Below are 22,203 nucleotides of genomic sequence, written 5' to 3'. Positions count from 1 at the left end.
ATATAAAGTTGGACCTAAGAGGTATATTTTAAAATGAACCATCAGGGCACAACAGAAAATGCTATTTATAAATGCTATTAAAAATACATTTTAATATACATTTATTTATATAAAGTATTGAGTTATTGTTTGAGCAGGTCGTAGGTAATAAATAATGTCATAATTTTGATAAAAATACTAAGATATGTTCAATGAATGATTTCAAATGTTTTGTCCCATGCCTCAATAATCAATGTAGTGTCAAGTTATGATGTGATGTAAATGAAGTGCAGTGGTTTATGATGTTCCTCTTTGTCTCTGATAAATCCTGTTTCAGGAGTCAGTATGAGCAGTGATTTCATCACAGGCTTCTGTGGAGAGACTGAAGATGACCATCAGCAGACCCTATCTCTCCTCAGGGAGGTGGGCTATAACATGGGCTTTCTCTTCGCCTACAGCATGAGGAAGGTCTGATCTACCTTTTGCTCTTCCTATCCGATACCTGCCAGATTCTTGTATATCTCTTGTAATTCTGTTTATAATAATATGGCTGTCAATCAGTCATTACAATCTTTTTTCTTATTCTTTTTTTCCCTTTTTTTTTTTTTTTTTTTTTTTAATTTTGCAGTCTCTCATGGTCATGGAAATATTAAGGAAACTCATGGAAATTAGTATAAGTAATGGAAATGTCAAAAATTAGTATAGTTGAAGATTTACACAGCTCTAAAATATTTTATCAGCTAGATTTTAGTTTTTTAAAAGCTTGTGTAGCGTAAAACCAGCATGATAACATCAGTCTGTTCACTGATGGTCACATTATATACATTTATTCACTAATAAGTTTAACCTGCAGTTAAATCCATTGACTATGGCTTTTTTCTTGCTTATCTTTAGAAAACCCATGCATATCATCGGCTGCAAGATGATGTTCCTGTGCCAGTGAAACAGCGTCGTCTGGAGGAACTCATCTCTGTTTTTAGAGAAGAGGCAGCTAAAGTCAACATGGCTTTTATCGGCAGTGCACAGCTGGTGTTGGTAGAGGGAGTGAGTATAACATTATACTTCATGATTTTTTTGCCTCATTTTTTCCACCGTTTGTAGGGTTGTTTGGGGATAGAAAAACACTAAACAGATAACTGGTACATATATACTTTTTAAGCAGCACTTAAAAATATTTACTGAATTTCAGTGTATGGCAAAAACAGTTAAATTGTTTTTAAAAAAAATATAATCTTGTGTGTTCCACGGAGGAAAGTCGTACAGGTTTGGAACATCATGAGTGTGAGAAATGGTGAAAGTATGATCTGGTATGTCATCTGAGTATTCCGTGCATATTGAATATTTGCACACTGTGTACAGTTTGCATACTATACAGCTCTGGAAAAAAAAAAATTAAGAGACCATTACAAAATTATCCATTTTTCAGAATATACTATTCATAGGTATGTGTTTGAGTAAAGTATTTTTGTTTAATTCTATGAACTACTGACACCATTTCTCCCAAATTGTTTTTTTTTTTTTTTTTTTTTTTTGCAGAAAATGAAAACTGAAGAAAGTGTTTTCAGTGTTTTGCACTCACTTTTAAACAATACAATGCTAATGTTTTCACTTTACAAGATTTCAAAAATTAACCCTGGTTTTTAATCACAGCTTTCATGCAGATTGGCATGCTCTCTATTAGTCTTTCACATTGCTGTTGGGTGACTTTATGCTACTCCTGGTGCAAAAATTCAAGCAGCTCTGCTTTGTTTGATAGCTTGCAACCACTCTCCCTCTTGATCACATTCCAGAAGTTTTCATTGGGGTTCAGGTCTGGAGATTGTGCTGGCCGTGACATGGTTTTGATCTGGTGTTTCTCAATACACACATAATGAACTAATGTATCAAGCCAAGTATATAAGGTCATCCTAGAAGAAACCATATTTCTTTCTGCTCAGTGTTCCCCAACTCTGAAGACAGTGCTCCAATGCAGGACAGTGAATTTCTTTCTTTTGCTGAACACAAAACAATATATTTTGAAGAATGTCTGTAACCAAACAGTTGATGGGACCCCATTGATTCCATAGTATTTTTTTCCATACTATGGAAGTCAGTGGTGTCCGTCAACTGTTTGGTTACCTATATACTTCAAAATATCTTCTTTTGTGTTCAGTAGAAGAAAGAAATTCATACAGGTTTGGAACAACTTGAGGGTGAGTAAATGATGACAGAATTCTCATTTTTGGGTGACCCTTTAATTGACCTGACTGAGTGGAATGGATCATTGTCCTGCTGGAAAAAAAACAATCTTCAGAATTGGGGAACATTGATAGAGCTGAAGGAAGTATGATTTCTTCCAGGATAACCTTATACATGACTTGATTCATTAAGGCTGATTTATACTTCTGCGTTGAGTGTACAGCGTAGCTACAGTGTAGGCTGTTTGCACCACGCGTAGCCTACGATGTAGCCTGACGTGCACCTCTTCAAAAATGTAACAACACGTCAATTCTATGCGGACCACAAACGCTGTGATTGGTCTGCTAGAACCCCTCCCATGGGTCAAAAACTGGAGCGGAGCAATATGAGAAGAGCGAGCGCTTTACCTATTTGCCGCTTCTCTGCCGTTTCTATTTGTAAGCTTCTCTGACAACGTACATGACAAGCTGCTTCTTCTTCAGCATTTGAATTGATACTCAACATGACCGCAGACACTGCCTACTAGTAGTCTGCATGCACGTCAACGCAGACAACGACGCAGAAGTATAAATGAAAACAGACGCATAGCCTACGGCACAGAGGTTCCGGCGTAGGTCCGACGCAGAAGCATAAATCAGCCTTTAGTCTTTCACAAAGAGGAATCTGCCTGATTCATCACAAATCCTCCACCAAATTTCACACTGGGTGTGAGACACTGTGGTTTGTAGGCCTCTCAAGGTTTCCTTTTGACCATTAGAATGCCAGGTTTGGGCCAAAACTAAAAACTGGACTCCTCAGAGAAGATAACCTTACTCTTGTCCTCTACAGTCTAATCCTTATTTTCTTTTGCAAACCTGAGCCTGGTTTCTTTGTTTTTCATTGATGAAGGGCTTTTTCCAGCATTGCACGACTTCAGCCCTGCCCCTAGAAGCCTGTTTTGAACCATCTTTGCTGTGCACTTAACCCCATCTGCTGTCTGACTTTTTTTGTAGGTCACATGATGTCATCCTAAGGTTCTTCACTGACATTTGAATAAGTTGACAGTCATCCTGGTCAGTGGACAGTAAAGCCAGAATTGAAACCTTCTTTTCTGTACTCAAAACTGTTTTGGCATGGTGAATATATATATTTTTTTCATTATCCCAATTACCTTTGAGGTTCTACTAGCAGAGTTTTTACTATCCAGCTGGTCCTATTGCAAGAGGATAGTGCTGACCATATCAGAGGTTTTCATACTTTCCTTGTTACATATTATTTAGTTCAGCTGATCACCTAATCATTAGCTGATTATGAGAATGAGGTGTGCTTTTGTTGGACACTGGAAAGGAATGGCCGCTATACATGAAGAAATGCTGATTAAAGGAAAATTAAAGGAGCATTCTCTTAATTTTTTTCCAGAGCTGTATACTTAATCATTAGCAAGGTAGTATGTTATTCCAATCATAGACTTATTGAACCATGAAACTTTTCACCAAGTACTATTTGTTTTGTTTTGTTTTTCTTTTATCAGTTTCGTCTGATTACAGATTGCTTTCAGTGGGAAGGGGAAATTGTTGTAGTTTTACTCTTGAGATGTTTTGGATGCCTAAAAGATTCAGACCCCTAAGCATTATGGATAGCTCTTATAGAATTTTGTTTTTCTTTCTTGATATTTTACAGGAGAGTAAAAGATCTTCCGAGGAACTTTGTGGTCGAAATGATGGAAATGTGAAAGTGATTTTTCCTAAAACAGATTTGTCTGTTCAGCCGGAGAAACCTCAGATGGTCCCCATTAAACCTGGAGATTATGTGTTAGTCAAGGTATACTATGTACTAATTGTTCTTTCTCTAATATTGGAGTAATCATTTTATTGTTAATGATTTACATTACACATTGTTTCAAAGCAGCTTTGAAAAAGTTTGTAGCTTAAATGTTTAAAATACTTTAAACCTTAATGCCTAATTGTCCACATTTAGCAGTTTAGAGCAGGCTGATAGGATCATTTACATATGGCAGCAATATAAATTTATGTTATATATATATATGGCTATATATATATATATATATATATATATATATATATATATATATATATATATATATATATATATATGGCTTTATATGCAGGGCTGTTCCTAGGCCCCCCCCTATAATCATTATGTGGGGAAATGGAGGATTATGAAATATGCAAGTTTTTTTTTTTAAATTTCAAAATACACAGTGGCTGCATCCCGATTTAGAGGCTGCATTCGAAGCCTGCATTCAAAGGCCAATTGCATCACTGCGGCGCGACGAAGGCTGTCCCAATTCAAAGGCTCCTTCAAATGTGGCCTCCAAATGAAGTCCGTGTCCTTTGAAGGATGCAGCCTCTGAATTGGGACTCAGCTATTGTTCACAGCATCATTACACAAGTATTATTGTGTACTGAAAATTATAAACGCAACACTTTTGTTTCTGCCCCCATTTTTCATGAGCTGAACTCAAAGGTATAAGACTTTTTCTATGTACACAAAAGGCCTATTTCTCTCAAATACAGTGTCCTCCACAAATATTGGCACCCTTAGTAAATATGAGCAAAGGCGGCTGTGAAAATAAATCTGCATTGTTTATCTTTTTGATCTTTCATTCCAAAAATTCACAAAATTCTAACCTTTCATTTAAGTAAAACAATTGAAAATGGGTCCGAAAACCAGTCAGTATCTGGTGTGACCGCCATTTGCCTCACGCAGTGAAACTGACTGATTTTGAAACTGACTGATTATAGGCCTCATTGATCTGAACTTATATTGGTCAAAAATGACCATAGTTTGAAAATGAATGGGGGGAAATGAAAATAAGAGAAACATAGTCCCAGGCTAAAATACATATTTGAGCTGTTTTAACTGAAAGCAACTTGTACTGACATATCTTATATGTCAGTGCCATTGTTTTGTCTTAAGATGCACACCAGTAATGTTCTTTTCTAGGGTACGTTTATAAAAGCTACTTAAATAGCCTAATTGAACTAAGGCCTAATCTAAGCCCTGTCTGTGAAACCGGGCCTTAGTGTTCAGGAGCATGTTCATCATGTTCATGCATATTTCATATTTCATGCTTTCAAAGACAAAGGCCTTGAACTTGTGCATGTGTGGCTATATGTACAGTCACGCTACTGCACGCACATACACAGACATATTCATGTATGCAAACAATATTGAGTATTACAGGCTCTTTTTTTTTTTTTTTTTTTTTTTTTTTTTTACAGAGATGAGATCTTTATAGGCTTAGATCAATGACGCCTATGATCAATAAGTTTCAAAAATAAATACAAAACCTGTCCTAATTGAAAGAAAAAAAGTTGACAAAAAGATTGAATCCAATATTTGGTGATAATATAGCATAACGAGAAATTTAAAAGCTATTTTTTGTAGGCCGGTCATTTTTTCACTGGGAACCACTTTTTTTTTAAATGTTGACATTTATCCACAATTTATGCTTTTTTCACTCAAAAACTGAAGCGCATAAGCTTAGATCAAAGCTTTTTAAAAGGGCGGTAATTTTTGACTGGGAACACAAAAAGTGTTACAGGTTTTTCAACACAGCACAAGGGTGCTTATTTTAATGAAACTGGTATTGATGCATTCCTTGAGTCATACTGAGTCGTACATTATTTGACTTGAGTCAAACAATGATACTAACTATGCCATATTTGGTTGAAATTTTTCGCATTTCGAATTTCTTTGAAAACCTACTTTTTTAAATCTTAAAAAACTGTTGGTCTGATTTTCAATCAAAATCGCTTCAGTACAGTAAACTGCCTTTATTTAACGCATCAACAAAATTGCTGTCATGAGGCAAAGTGAATTCTGAGGCTGTAACTCTGCAATGCTTTGGCATATCAATACCAAACTATGTATGTTTCACAGTTCTCCTCTGGCCAACGAACGAACACAGTGTCATTATTATTTATTTACACCGGTATGGACCCGAAGGTCTGTGTGGAGGACCTGTTTGGTTCTTGTGGTATCTGCTAAGGACTGTGCTGATAGCTGTCATGTCAACACACGGTCTCTGCTGACATTCAGGGCTCCGTTTTGGTCGTGTCTAGGTGCAGGTCTACCATCTGCTCTGGATATGGACCGGATCCAGCTGACTATGGTAACCTCGGGATAAGGATGAGACAGACAAATATTAGCGTAGATGCCATTCTTCGTATGATGTAAGGTGGAAGTGGAAGTGTTCCCAGTTCCAGTTGACCTAATTTATGCAGCCTAACAATCATTTAAAGGTGCCCTAGAATCAAAAATTGAATTTACCTTGGCATAGTTGAACAAGAGTTCAGTACATGGAAATGACATACAGTGAGTCTCAAACACCATTGTTTCCTCTTTCTTGTGTAAATCTCATTTGTTTAAAAGACCTCAGAAAAACAGGCGAATCTCAACATAACACCAACTGTTACGTCACAGTCGGGATCATTAATATGTACGCCCCCAATATTTGCATATGCCGGCCCATGTTCAAGGCATTACACAAGGGCAGGACGTCTGGATCTGTGCACAGCTGAATCATCAGACTAGGTAAGCAAGCAAGAACAATAGCGAAAAATGGCAGATGGAGCGAAAATAACTGACATGATCCATGATTACTTGATATTTTTAGTGATATTTGTAAATTGTCTTTATAAATGTTTCGTTAGCATGTTGCTTATGTACTGTTAAATGTGGTTAAAGTTACCATTGTTTCTTACTGTATTCACGGAGACAAGACAGCTGTTGCTATTTTCATTTTTAAACACTTGCAGTCTGTATAATGCATAAACACAACTTCATTCTTTATAAATCTCTCCAACAGTGTGTAATGTTAGCTTTAGCCACGAAGCACAGCCTCAAACTCATTCAGAATCAAATGTAAACATCCAAAAAAAATACTATACTCACATGATCCAACGCATACATGCAGTATGCATGACGAACATCTTGTAAAGATCCATTTGAGGGTTATATTAGCTGTGTGAACTTTGTAAATGCACTATATTATAGTCGAGAGGTCGGGGGGGCAGGGAGCGTGCGATTTAAAGGGGCCACAGCCTGAATCGGTGTATAGTTAATGATGCCCCAAAATAGGCAATTAAAAAAATTAATTAAAAAAAATCTATGGGGTATTTTGAGCTGAAACTTCACAGACACATTCAGGGGACACCTTAGACTTATATTACATCTTGTAAAAACTGGTTCTAGGGCACCTTTAACTGATCTGAATAATAGAAATTGATAATGTGTTATGTGTATGCCAGGTTAAAGAGATGTGTTTTTAGTCTAGATTTAAACTGACAAGAGTGTGTTTGCTTCCCGAACAAGGCTAGGAAGACTATTCTAGAGTTTGGGTGCTAAATAGGAAAAGGATCTACCACCTGCAGTTGATTTTGATATTCTAGGTATTATCAACAGGCCAGAATTTTGAGATCGCAATAGACGTGAAGAACTATAATGCGTTAAGAGCTCACTCAAGTACTGAGGAGCTAAACCATTTAGTGCTTTGTAAGTAATTAGCAAGATGTATATGATGTTTAATAGGGAGCCAATGCAGTGTTGACAGAACTGGGCTAATATGGTCATACTTCCTGGTTCTAGTAAGATCTCCAGCTGCTGCAGTTTGGATCAGCTGGAGTTTATTAAGCGTGCAGGGCAACCAACATGTACAGTATTACAGTAAGCTAGCCGTGAGGTCATGAAAGCATGAACTAACTTTTCTGAATATGTCATTGAGAGCATATGTCGTAATTTAGATATATGTCATTGAGAGCATATGTCGTAATTTAGATATACAGTGGGTACGGAAAGTATTCAGACAATTGGGTTTAAGTCATGACTCTGGCTGGGCCATTCAAGAACAGTCACAGAGTTGTTGTAAAGTCAAGTCAAGTCACCTTTATTTATATAGCGCTTTTTACAATGCAGATTGTATCAAAGCAGCTTTACATTGATAACTGGTGCATAGTTTTTGCTGCACAGCAGCTCTTCAGGAATAGTGTCAATGCAGGCAGATCAAAGCACTGTTGAATAAATGTCAAGAATACTGTTGAATATCAAATGTCAAGTCAAATGTCAAGTGTCCCCAACTAAGCAAGCCAAAGGCGACAGCGGCAAGGAACCCAAACTCCAACAGGTGACATCAGGTGGCAAACAAGTGGCAAATAGGTGTTAAAATGGAGAAAAAAAAAAACCTTGGGAGAAACCAGGCTTAGTCGGGGGGCCAGTTCTCCTCTGGCGAACAGTGCTTTGTTACGATTCAGGTTGCTATCATAAATCTGATAGGATCGCAACATTCAAAGTATTTATTTCAGTTCCATCCAGTTGAGGATCGTATTCATCACGCCGGTATGGACGGTTTGTTGAGGAACTGTGCTACTGGCTGCCGTGTCGATGAGGCCTTCACAGTGGATGATCTAGTCGACTCGATCTCTGCTGATACTTCAGGGCTGCGTTGTGGTCATGTCAAGGTGCAGGTCCTTGGTCTCAGCTGGATACGGCCCGGATCCGGTTGACTACGGTAAACCGGGGGATAAACAGAAAGACTAATATTAGCGTAGATGCCATTCTTTTTCTGATGTAACGAGTACATCTGGTGTTATAGGAAGTGTTCCCGGTTCCGGCTGACCTAATTTATGCAGCCTAATAATCCTTTAACGGATTTGAAAATATAAATTGATAATGTGTTATGTGTATGCCAGGTTAAAGAGATGTGTTTTTAGTCTAGATTTAAACTGACAGAGTGTGTCTGCATCCCGAACAATGCTAGGAAGATTGTTCCAAAGTTTGGGTGCCAAATAGGAGAAGGATCTACCGCCTGCGGTTGATTTTGATATTCTAGGTATTATCAGCTGGCCTGAATTCTGAGATCGCAATAAACGTGAAGGACTATAATGCATTAAGAGCTCGCTCAGGTACTGGGGAGCTAAACCATTTAGTGCTTTGTAAGTAATTAGCAAGATTTTAAAAGCCACTCCTTCGTTATTTTAGCTGTGTGCTTAGGGTCATTGTCTTGTTGGAAGGTAAACCTTCAGCCCAGTCTGAGGTCCTGAGCACTCTAGAGAAGGTTTTCGTCCAGGATATCCCTGTACTTGGCCGCATTCATCTTTCCCTCGATTGCAACCAGTCGTCCTGTCCCTGCAGCTGAAAAACACCCCCACAGCATGATGCTGCCACCACCATGCTTCACTGTTGGGGCTGTGTTGGAGAGGTGATGAGCAGTGCCTGGTTTTCTCCACACATACCGCTTAGAATTAAGGCCAAAAAGTTCTATCTTGGTCTTCATCAGACCAGAGAATCTTATTTCTCACCATCTTAGCAAACTCCATGTGGGCTTTCATGTGTCTTGCACTGAGGAGAGGCTTCCGTCGGGCCACTCTGCCATAAAGCAGGAAAAATGCAGTTTTACAGATGCTGGAAAAGTGGCTTTCAAATGAAAGCTTAGTACCAAAGAGCACACCCAGTTTCCTAACTGACGACAAAGATTTGACAGAGCAGCCATCAATTGTTAGTGTTAGTATTCTAGGTTATTATGTGCAGAGATTTTGGTCCAGTAATTAGAATCTCTGTTTTTTTTTTGTGTGTGTTTTTTTTTTTTCAGAATTAATTAGTAGGAAATTACTAGTCATCCAATTTTTTATATTGACTATGCATTCTGTAAATTTTGTGAATTGTTTCGTCAGGGTGCAAAGAAATATAGAGCTGAGTAACATCAGCGTAACAGTAAAAACTAACACCATGCTTCCTAATGATTTCTCCCAAGGGTAGCATACAGGATGAAAAGCAATGGTCCTCATACTGAGCCATGTGGTTCTCCATGCTGAACTTGTGATCGATATGACACCTCTTCATTTACTGCTACAAATTGGTAACTTTCAGATAAGTATGATTTGAACCATGCTGATGCAGTTCCACTAATGCCAAAGTAATCGCATTAATGCCAAAGTAATAAAAAATTGAGAGATACAACCATGATCGGATGATAAGAGCAAATCATTTGTAACTCTAATGAGAGCAGTTTCAGTACTATGATTTTGTCTAAATCCTGACTGGAAATCCTCACTATAAGAAGATATTTCTTTTTAAAATTTCTTTTTAACACAGTTGTGAGGATGCCTTTTCTAGTATTTTTGACAGAAAAGGTAGATTTCGAGATTGATCTGTAATGAATAATAATAATTTAGGATCAAGTTGCTTTTTTTAATAAGAGGTTTAATAGCAGCTAGCTTAAAAGTTTTCCGTATGTATCCTAATGACAATGCTGAATTAATAATATTAAGAAGAGAATCTATAACTTTTAGAAGCATCTCTTTCAGTAGCTTAGTAGGTAAATGGTCCAACATACATGTTGATTTTGATGATTTAACAAGTTTAGACAATTCTTCATCTTCTAAGAATGAATGGAATTGTTCCTCAGGGGCTCTATAGCATTGTGTGTAATGCGATACTGTAGTAGACGGTTGCATGGTTAGTATTGTTATTATTTTCTCTCGAATAGCATCAATCTGACAAGTAAAGGAATTCATAAAGTCATTACTGCTGTGCTGTTTAGAAACGTCTGAAGTTAAAGCTTTATTTCTCATTTCTTTATTTCTGTATCAAATAAATACCTAGGGTTGTGTATGTTCTCTTCCAAGAGAGTCGAAAGTAAGCAGATCTAGCAATTAAGGCCGTTCTGTATGCAATATTACTTTCCTTCCACGAAAGATGAAAATACCTCTAGTTTTGTTTTCTTCCAGCTGCGCTCCATTTTTTTGGGCTGCTTTCTTGAGGGCCCAAGTGTGCTCGTTATACCACAGCGTCGGACAGACTATTTTTCTTAATCTTCTTTAAGCACAAAGGAGCAACCTTGTCTAAAGTGCTGGAAAAGAGTGAGTCAATAGTTTCTGTTGTAACATTGAGTTCTTCTAAGCTATCTGGTATGCCGAGCAGGGACGGATTAACGCACAGGCCTACCAGGCACGTGCCCAGGGCACTAGACCAGAGTAAGCACTACAGAGCTTCTTTCTCCCCAGTAAGACTTTGTGCTCTGATTTGTGCGTCTGATTACAGTCTCTCAGTTTCTCCAGGGCGACTGCATGAGCCCTGATGACAACAGCTAATTCACGATTGATGTATGATGTGTGTGTGTGTGTGTGTGTGTGTAAGGGGACCTGGGCGATCTACGAGTGGGCGATATGACCAAAATTTTATATCACGATATGAGTAATTTTATATCACGATAACAATACCCTATTGAAAAAATAGTATACTTAGGCACAATTTATTCGTATGTATTTTAGTATAAATAAATGTATTTGTGGCACGCTATAAATTCATATACTTAAAGTTTGCAAAGTTATCCAAATGCAGTGCTGAAATTCACCTAAAGTTGTATTAAATATTCTTGATTGTGCTAAAGTGGAACTATTCCAAGTATACTTAAAGGGTTACTTCAGGATTTAGCATTAAGCTTTGTATTAGTAGAATACCACTAGTATTTTCGAATTAGCGTGCTTTCCCCCTTCATATCAGCCCGAGATGAGAGATTTATGCATTTTTATTCTGTAAAAAAGCCTCCGATGACGCAAAAATCGTCATTTTGCGTCATCGGAGGCTTTTTTGGCCAGAGGCTTAAAACTACAGCCAGTAATAGCAGGTAGTTCCGCATTTTTTCACCACGCCCATACATATGCGCTTTTGAGTTTACTCATGGACATAGATCAAAGATTTTATCAAAAGTGTGTGTCAATATATTTTTAAGCTTACAGTAATTAACTTTATTTTGTCTGCAGTGGTCAGTGGTTCATCTCGCAAATTTATCGGTCTCTGCAGTTATCTCAACCAATACAGCAACAGGCTTTTGTGGTAACGTTAGCATAAATAGATAAATAAACTCAGTTTTACAGAACAGAGGCTTTACTTTGATAACAGTCAACTTATATGCAACTTATATGTAATTGTCTATCTAACGTTACTTTGCTAAGTTTGCAGTTTTACTGCTACCTACAACACTACATATAGGCTACTGTGTTATCAGTCTAGTATCAGCGAGTCTTACCTCTGGGCGAATACGCTTAGTACCAGATGCCCAGGCTGTTCGTCCTCTGGGAAAGTGAATATAGATGGTATCGCGGTGTCCTTCAGAATGGTTCTCTTCATTGCAAAGATATTTGGTTCGTAGTCCTCGTGCTTGAAATGGAGACTACATATTCTGCGTTTTTTAGGTTTTCTATAACGGTGTCATCTCCAAACTTCGGGTGTTTGATGGCCCGCAGCCACTGTTTACATCGCTCCAAATCTTTAACTTAATCGGAAAATGATGGAAACTTACTTGTCCTTTCCTGGTTTTGGGTGTACATCCAGGTACAAAGCAATTTAGCACCATTTCGCTGTAAATGTATGAACTAACTCACGATTTATTTGTTTGAATTTTCCTGAATGCCGCCTGTAACCGATAGGCGTGGTTTGGGCGTGGCCTCGCAAGGGTAGCAAAACAAGTGCATTCTGGGAGTTGTTGTCTTTCATCCACATTAGTCAAAAATACATTTTCTGCCTTTTCTCAGTCTAGAAAGCTCCAAATTCAAAAATAATTTCACATTTCTACTGCATAAATGACCAATTTTAAATACACATTCATCTTTCCAGGGGTGAAGTACCCCTTTAAGTACGCTTTAAATATACTCGTGAATTTAAGTTTTGAAATGCAGAATTCACTCAGCATAAATTTCAAATGTATGTTGGTGACATTAGAATTGGAATTCATTTACACTGTAAGAGTGTTAAACATACATTAATAGTATACTGATAACAAACTTTTAGTGATTTTAAAACACATTGCAATGGCATTCCAAGTAAACTTGAAGTGTGCTAATGTCATCATTATAGTATGCTTCAAATAGGCTACAATAAAGTAATCTTTATAAATAATGGCACAGCTTAAGAATCTGCCTTTTACAGACACCCCCAGTATACCAGTAACTTACTTATCCAGTGAACATCAGTGAGACAGTGGGAACAGATATGTGTATATTGAACATAGGAACTGAACTGAACATACAGGCTGTATTCGAACCCTGGTTCGCTGTCACACACGCGCACTGCCTTTACCTGTTGTGCCACCACGCAGATATGAACTATGCAAAACTCATTTTATTTTGAACTATGCATTAACTATGCATCATTTTATTTGCAAATTGCTCATCGTTACCAGTGGTGGACAGTAACAAAGTATTTTTACTTCGTTACTGTACTTAAGTACATTTTTCAAGTACCTGTACTTTACTCGAGTATTTTTATTTTGAGCAACTTTTACTTTTACTTCCCTACATTCCAAAGCATAAGATCATACTTTTTACTCCACTACATTTCTTAAAACATATCATTACTCTTCAGGAATAGTGTCAATGCAGGCAGATCAAAGCACTGTTGAATAAATGTCAAGAATACTGTTGAATATCAAATGTCAAGTCAAATGTCAAGTGTCCCCAACTAAGCAAGCCAAAGGCGACAGCGGCAAGGAACCCAAACTCCAACAGGTGACATCAGGTGGCAAACAAGTGGCAAATAGGTGTTAAAATGGAGAAAAAAAAAAACCTTGGGAGATTATTTTAAAATGAAGAAATCGGCACATGCTCAGAGATGCAAAAGCGTTGTCCAATTTGTGCATGAACCGACTCTTTTCAATCATCCTGTTAATTCGGTTCACAAATCACATCAACAATTCATTCGCGAATCGGACTGATCGTATGGCAGCTGTTTTTGAGTCAACAAATCATTGATTCAATGATCCGCTCAGAGCGACTCTCCAGTGAATGAATTTACAAGTCTGACTGAAAATTAGCCAAGAACTGGGGATCCTCTGAATGCGCGTGACTGATGGCAAAAAGTAAGTCAGCCTACTAATGTTGAATTTTAGGATGAATTATTGTAACTGAAAATCATATTTAGGTCAGTTGTTTTTTTTAACTAAATTTGCTGTAAAGGGCGATTTGTTTAAGCCCACTGAAATGCTTTAATGCGACATGTCCACATAAATGTGTCTATGATTGTATGATCTATAAATGTGTCGCAATCTTGATTCAATCAGATCAAATCACATTTTAAAACTTGCCGCTTCAAATAGTGGTTGTATCGATTACATTACACTAGGAGGCATAAAAAGTATTTGACATTGAATGATTCATTCAAAAGATTTGTTCAAAAACATCGATTCATCCAGTAATGAAACAAGTGAAATAGTTATGAGTGAGTCATTAAATCAATCATTCAAACCCATTTTTTTAAATTAATTAATTAAATATTTTTATACTGCAGCAATTAATATTTTGTCCTCTAGTAAATAATTGTACACAATTGTTTAGTTGTCTATTCAGAATCATGGGAGAATCATGATTTCTATTTGAAAGAAACAAATAAAAATCTTGATTCTTATTTTATCCAGAATCGTGCAACTCTAACACAAATTAAAATAACACATGCACGTTCATCTTCCCCGCTGCTGCAGCAATTTTTTAAAATGTTATGTATTCAGCCCTATGTGTTTCATCTGTTTTTATAATGTTTGTCAACACACATTACATAATATGTATCTGCATCCACTAATCTTCCATCCATACTGACTAGTGCTGGCTATTTGACAATTCATAATCACTCATTATTATTTTGAGCAATAGGATTATATAAAATATATAATATAAAATTAAATTATATAAGTGACCTATATAAAATTACAAAATAAACATTCATCAATCAGTAATTTTTTACTTAAGTACATTAAAAATCAAGTACTTTTGTACTTTCACTCAAGTAAAGATTGAAAAGGAGCACTAAATACTTTCACTTGAGTAATATTTTGATACGTATTTCTATTTTTACTCAAGTTCTTGATTTCTGTATTTCGTCCACCACTGATTGTTACATTTGAGCTGTAGGCAAAAGTTGGGCTTGAAAATTCTGCCCTTACAGCACCTGTTAGCAGAAACAAACTAGATGTGTCAGTTCATAGCTCACATTTTCTTTGGTTTGCACAATAAGAAAGTCTCATCTAAAAAAAATGATATAGCATCATCTAAAAATAGTTTCATCATTCTCAGATGAAATACATGGTGAGACTTGTGTATTTAGATACAATGAGTTTCTAGACTCTAAAGGTTTCCTTTGAACAAATGTCCCAAAATCTGCAACACAGATTCCCAATAGTGTGCACTCTAGCAAGTTCGGTTGTTTAGCAAAAGTACAGAAAAAATGATTGTTGGTGAGTATGATGGCATTGGCTTTATGGCGTGTTTGAATCATAGATCAATCATTGCAGTATATGTGTCAACTTCTGGTTCAACCAATGGTAGGACATTGGGGCAGGCCAGTGGGGGTCAAGGTTCAGCTTCAGCAGTTACAGTGTTTTCAAGTTATGTCAGAAAGAATGTAATTATGAGACAAAATGCACATGAACATCAGCACAACTCATAATTATGAGTTTTGGTAACTCATTTGGATTTTTTAAAGAGTTTCCGAGTTAGGTGCATGACGGTGAGAAAACATGTCAAAGGCAATGGATGCAATGGATGCAGAGTCTGCCCTAGTGATAAAAACCTACCAAAATGTATTTAAAATTTATTACATACTAACTACAAACCCATTAATATATTTACTGACATGTTGCTTGAGGCTTACTGACATAAATATTCTAATTAAACTTTATTTGGAGTTCTTCTTTATTGCACAATGCATATTTCTTAATATTAAGCCTAAAATGTGTTTAATATCACTATTAGTAAGGATAGTATGATCACTATATAATTTGAATGCAAGATATTTAAAGTGTACCTAAAATATACTTGCAATTGTTCCACTTTAGCACAATCAAATATACGTAATTTTATCTTTAGTTGGACCTCAACACAAAAATACTTGTTCCAATTTAGCAGACTTTAAAAGTACAATTGCAGGATATTTATATTAAGTACATAAATATGTAAATGCATTTGTAATATACTTAGCATAAAATTTGTATTATAATACATTTTAGTATATTTATTTTTCACTAGTGTATATATCATGATATAGTAATTATAGGGAAAACACCCTAGGAAGTAAAATTAGCTCAAATGAAATAATTTATTAGGGAATTATAAAGAGTTGTAAGTTTACGACCGAGCAACTGAGTCGTCCAGCGTTCATTTGCTCGAGCCGTAATAAGCTCTTCTAAGCGGATATAAATATCCAACAGTCATGAAAACACTGATTAAAGCACGGTAACTTAAGATCGCAGTTTAAGACATTAAATTATAGAAGCACATAATACAAGACACTTTCTTTTAAAAATCTATAAGAGATTTTGATTTATTCTAACACAAACTAATCTAACACAAACTAACACACACACATACATTCATTCATGCATTGCAGTAAGGAAGGAAATGAGAGAGAAAGAGTTTTAAGAGAGATATGATATAATGAATTCTTAGCAAAATTATACTCTTCAGAAGATCTGACCTGAATGAACCATGAATCTATTTAAATGCACCAGTTTAATCTGGAGGTACTTGCTTGCGTTGACTTTAAATGTGAATATCCCTCGTTGGCGTGTAGAGAAGGGTTTTCCAAGTCGATGATTTGTTGCAGGGTCTTCAAGGTCCGTGTTGTGTTTCGGCAGAGAGTCTCTTTGTCGCTGGAGTTAAAGTTGAAGCGGCAGAAGTCGTTGGTTGAACTTTTGCTGCAAAACTTAGAACACAAGACTTTCAGCGGAAAAGAAAATTAAGTAAAAGAAAAGAAAAGTGAGTGAAGGTTGGATGGCTTGAATGAGCGGCTTGTCTGTTCTTCTTGTTACTCCATTGTTCTTGGTACTTGTCTTGACTTCTCTTACCAGAACTAACCTAACTATCTTGCAATATGACAATTTAAACTTAGTTGTTTGTCACACCTCTGAGGAGTCTTGGCCAATCAGACATTGTCCTGTTTCAAAAGGGCTTTTCTCTGCCCCCAATAAAACATAGGTGTTACATCCCATTTCTGCTTCAGCAGAGAGTGCCATTTTAACATAATTTATATTAAATGGAATACAATACATTTTAAACAGATTTCATTCAAGTCAGGATATAGGAAAGGGGGAAAGAATCAAATTAAGTCCAAATAAGGCATACTTTCAGTCAGTCATTCAAGAGTTAACACATTTACATGAATTGTGGGTGTTCTAAAACAAACTGGTTACAAGTAATACTTGTGGACACAATTTGCAAAATGTATGCAGTTAAAAGATATTTGATAAGTCCATTTAAAATTGTTTGGAACAATTTTGATGCAGTTTTAGTTGTAGAACGGTCTTCATTGTTTTTTCTGTAAGGTTTTAGTCCCTTAGAGAAACAAATGGGGCCTGCATTGTTTTCTCTGTTTCTTCTGATCTGAAGATCAAACGACTCTTTATCTTCCTGGGTGACCATTTGGTTTGTCACTTCTCCTGCTGTCAGGAGGCATAGGGTGTCATAAAAGCAATCATCATTGGTTTCTCTGTAGACGAGTTGGAGCCGAAACCTCGATTCTGAATTAGAATTATGTTTTGAAAGAATCATCTGAATGATTCATTTGTCTGGTTCGTCCATGGTTCCTACATAATTTTTGCTTTAAATAAGGTTTTTATGATATCAGTTTTTCATACCACTGACATTTCATAATTCTTATCACCATTTTCAATATTAAAAAAAAATAATACTAGCCTAAAAAACTCAAGTTACTGAAGACAAGTAAACAGTGATAAAGAGCAAAGAAAACAACTCAACTGTACCTTCACTTAAAGGGTTAGTTCACCCCAAAATGAAAATTCTGTCATTAATTACTCACCCTCATATTGTTCCACACCCGTAAGACCTTCGTTCATCTTACAAACACAAATAAAGATATTTTTGGTGACAGAATGCTGTCAGATTTCCTTCCATAGACTGTTTTTGCAACTTCCACTTTTGCACTTACGCTTAGTGCAATTTCTTTGTAAATTCAGTTAATATTTATTCGTATTATTTATAAAACTGTAAATATGTTCATAATCTATAAATATGTTAATTATGACTAAACCTAACTGAGTCTTTATACTTTTATATTTTTTATATTTTATTACTGTCTCTTGTTGTATTTGTATGTGTGCACTGGAAACTTCATTTCCAAGAAAAATTCCTTGTGCGCGCATACACACTTGGCAATAAAGCTCTGATTTTAGACTGGCCAGTAATTAAATGCATCCAAGCAACCTCCCCAAGCTTTAGGAAGATGGTCTCGAAAAGAACTGACATAATCCAAGATTGATACAGGCACAGAGTTTTGTTGTTGTTGTTGTTGTCAGTAAATGCTCACTTAGCATTTTCAATGGGCTGCAAATTGTGTGCTCAAACACAAGTTTGGCTGAACTAAACCTAGTTGATTCCTGCTTAGACTCACAAGCAATAAACATCAAAAAAGTGAGTCCCTCATCCCATTCTCTGCCTGACTCAACACAGTAGTGTTGGTACAGAACTTAACAAGTGCTTTGATGACGGCAGAATCTTTAATTGTATGCAAGGCAACTGCCTCAGGAAACTCTGACACAGATGTTTTGCAGCCTAGCCTAAAGAATTATTTGTGACACGTTGAAATGTCTTGAGTACATTTTTATGATATATTTTTAGGAGATGAGAATGGTATCTGGTGGGTAGAATTATGTCGTACCTCTTGACTATCTGAGGCAGCACACAAAGGTTTCCACTTACTCCTTCTCCAAAAAGTAGGTTACTCTTCCGTTAGATGCCTGTTCTCTGTCCACTACTGCATCAATACAGCAAACTAAAGAAGGGTCTACTTTCTACTGCTCTCCTCTGAAGTGCGGAAACACTTCTGGGTCTTTAGTCCTTTTAGGGTCAACAACAACTTTGGGTTTGACATTCAGCTTACATGTTAGAGGTTCAGTGGGGACCTGCAAGAATGAATCAGTGAGGTCAGCCATGTCTTTGTACTTTAGACTGTGCATGTGTCATTACGTATGCTGGAAAAGCTAGAGAAAATTATGAAGATCAGACAAAACATTCACATCAAGCTCACTTACCACTATCAGACAGGGGAAAACCTTGCCACCTGCAAGGTAATTGTGAGTGCACTCCAAGCTTAACTAACCCTGGTTACCAGATCAGACTCTAAATGAACATTATGGAAAGGAACACTATTACACCCCATTTCTATCCCATGTATTTGAACTTTAGAGCCACTATGTGATTCCGTAGAGAATAGCAGCAGTTCTTTTAGAATAAAAGACTGAGCATAGCTGATATCCCTCAGAATCACAACGGATCTATGCTCAGTGTCAGAAAGGGAAACAGTTCCAGATAAGAAGTAAATGCTGCATCTTCTACCCCAATTAGGCTAGTCATAGCCTGCACAAGCGCAACCTTTTTAAATTTCACATTTAAATTTCTCTGTTTCCATGCGTGACAGTCAGCAATGAGATGTCATAGGTTGAGACAGAAAAAACAGACACCTTGGTCACCCCCATGTAATGAGACTTTACTGTATGACAGAGTACTTTCTTTTGACACACGTGTAAATGTACGAGTTGTGTCTTTTGTCAAAGTGCTTTTATTTGAAAACAGGCCATTTGACTGGCATACAGACTAAAATACATTAAGTTAATGTATTTAATGTTAACTGTAAACAATATGGTGTGTTAATGTAAATTCGCTTGCCAAAAAAGCAGCAGTGACATGATCTTCTGCTCATTTAAATGAATGACAACATTTTCAGGCAAGCAGTAACGCTTTCGCCACAAAAATAAGCATCGACCTCTATCTCATGAAACAGAGGCTCAAGTTTAATGTACTTGGCAACATCAAACTCAGGAGTTTCCTGTTATACTACTGTGGATAAAGGACTATCAGGTGTGGATAAAGAGCGAGAAGCAGAAGGAAAGCAGAAGCAAAAAAAGCAGAAGGAAAGCAGGGCTGGAACAGATTTCCTGCATATCTCCACAGCTTGCAATTCTAACATGCAAAGTTTTAATAACAAGTTATCGTTCTCTAGCTGTTTTACTTAGAGATCTAAGCCTTTTAACCAAATTGCAGTGCAGGATCATAACTTGCATTTCTGGAGCAATCTCCCCAGGAAGAACTTTCTTAGTTTCTACCTTGACGAGGTTGTTTTTTGCCGCCTGGCAAAATGCCAGCATTAACCAATTGCTTATAGAGAAATAAATAATTTTATACTCATTGTGTCGATTTTAAAATGAACATTTTTTATCTAAAGAATGGGTGCACACCTACAATGGATTTTATTGATGATAAGACTAGCCCCCCACTTGTTACATGCCACCTTCCGAGGGTCTAGGGAAGGTGGGTAACAAAATTGGTGGAGAGAACGTGGAAGTTCTCCCTGCTACCCTGAAGGTCCCAGTACTACAATAATCCTGCCAACACAAGTTTATTAGAAAAAAAGTTAGTTTTATTAAATAAACAGTCGGATATACAGTGGGATAAAATATGCTTCAGGAGGGTAAATGGCCAGAACAACAAAATACAGCTTTGTTATAAGATGTAGAAAATAACGTACCTCATTCCAAAGTTAAAAAGAAAAACAACAATAAACTCCCTTTCTGTACAAAAAAAAGAAAAAGAGAAAAGAGGAGTGCACACTAAACGAACTGGCACACACCTCTCTACAAAATACTTTTTTTTTTTCATTAAAGAAATTCTTTCTATCATTATAATTTTTATTGAAGAGGTCTGTATTGTGTAAAATTTGATTCCTAAGATGAAGTCTTAAGAATTAATAAAAGCATATGTATACTAAAATCCAAATGTGGGCCTATAATATATATTGGTATCAAATGTCACTTTAAAAACTCATTCAAATACTTTCTACTTTTACAGTAATTTTCACTTTCACATGCGAGTGAATTACTTGCACTGTAGGGCACTAAAGCAAAGCAACAGAAAAAATATGCAACCACTTTTGCTCTGTTGTAATGGGTGTTTTGTTTTACAGAATGTCACTGACTGATAAATGTTCCAACAGATCACATCAGCTAACTCCCAGAGTCTGAGAGGGCATGCCTTGATCCACTCCTCCCTGAATGACAGAAAATCATGGCCATCTGAGCATCTTCTGAGCGAACAGACTATTTAATGCTGACCCTGAGATACCAGGTTACCTTTCTCAGTACACTAATGCATGCTGTAATTAAATTAATAGTAAAGAAATAAATAGTCATTATTCATTTGTATTGAAGCAAAATGTATATTAAATGCAGAGTAAATACAAAGAAATGTAAAAGATGTAATGTCGTGACAAATAAAGTTTCTCTAAAATGTTCTCCAATTTATGGAACACCCACACTAACAAACCAAGGTGCAGTATATATGAAGTATCATATTACTATATATTTGAGTTTACAATACTTTCAACCAGTAGTTGGGTGTACCGTCTGTTACGTATGTAACCACAGCAGGGCTGATGACGGCACACCCTTAGTGACTGAGACAAAGCAACACTCCTAGTGGAGTGAGTTTAAACACCCAGAGGCAAAGTCAAACCATGTGACTCACAGTGTTGGCGAGCAGCTAGCTAGCAGGCAACGCTTCAAGCTTAACTACATTTTGCAGTAGCTTGTCAGTATCTCAATTACTTTTAAAACAGTGTAGCTTTTCCAGTAGCCAACTACTTTTTCCAGCAAGTAGCGGTGTAGTACGACCAAAAGCTACATTCCGTTTTGGGTTCTGATAAGTCACAAGCCTGTAATTCAGTGAAGCAGTGCAGCATCTTCTTATTAGATCACAAACTAAATTTGTTCATTAGCCTACCGCCATCTCTTATTATATCATGCATCTTGTGACTTTACAGTCTGTCCACCGACGAGAGATCGTCTGATGATTATGTAAAGGACGTACATGAGTGGATATTTCACGAGTCGACTGTAAGTCATGCAAAACAAGGATTAAAATGTTGTCTAAGTCACATACTTAAAGCACATACAGAAGGTGAATAATAGCCTTGTTAAGTTGGTTAAATATCATGCTTTATTGCACTCTATATCAAATGTCTATTTCTGATTTAATTACAAAGATTACC

The 22,203-nt window shown here is 36.6% G+C and overlaps 1 protein-coding gene across 3 annotated transcripts in view; it reads left to right on the top strand.

Annotated features, from left to right (window-relative positions):
• The window catches only part of cdk5rap1 (CDK5 regulatory subunit associated protein 1), a 102,296-nt gene extending 80,849 nt beyond the window's left edge, over positions 1–21,447 (top strand). Inside the window, exons 10-13 of one of the 3 annotated variants that reach the window (XM_048170836.1) lie at positions 317–402; positions 874–1,023; positions 3,817–3,957; positions 21,151–21,447. In XM_048170836.1, coding sequence (XP_048026793.1) covers positions 317–402; positions 874–1,023; positions 3,817–3,957; positions 21,151–21,261 — 488 coding nt within the window. In that variant the 3' untranslated portion in view covers positions 21,262–21,447. Of the gene's footprint in view, positions 1–316; positions 448–873; positions 1,024–3,816; positions 3,958–6,224; positions 6,372–21,150 lie in introns of those variants that run through there. The other 2 variants (XM_048170835.1, XM_048170837.1) reach the window with 2 other exon arrangements.
• The last annotated feature ends 756 nt before the right edge of the window (positions 21,448–22,203 follow it).

This window comes from Megalobrama amblycephala, linkage group LG20 (assembly GCF_018812025.1).
Source record: "Megalobrama amblycephala isolate DHTTF-2021 linkage group LG20, ASM1881202v1, whole genome shotgun sequence".
In the NCBI taxonomy this organism is placed as follows: domain Eukaryota; kingdom Metazoa; phylum Chordata; class Actinopteri; order Cypriniformes; family Xenocyprididae; genus Megalobrama; species Megalobrama amblycephala.
The sequence above is the reverse complement of the archived record's forward strand: the minus strand, read 5'-3'. Positions and strand labels throughout refer to the sequence as shown.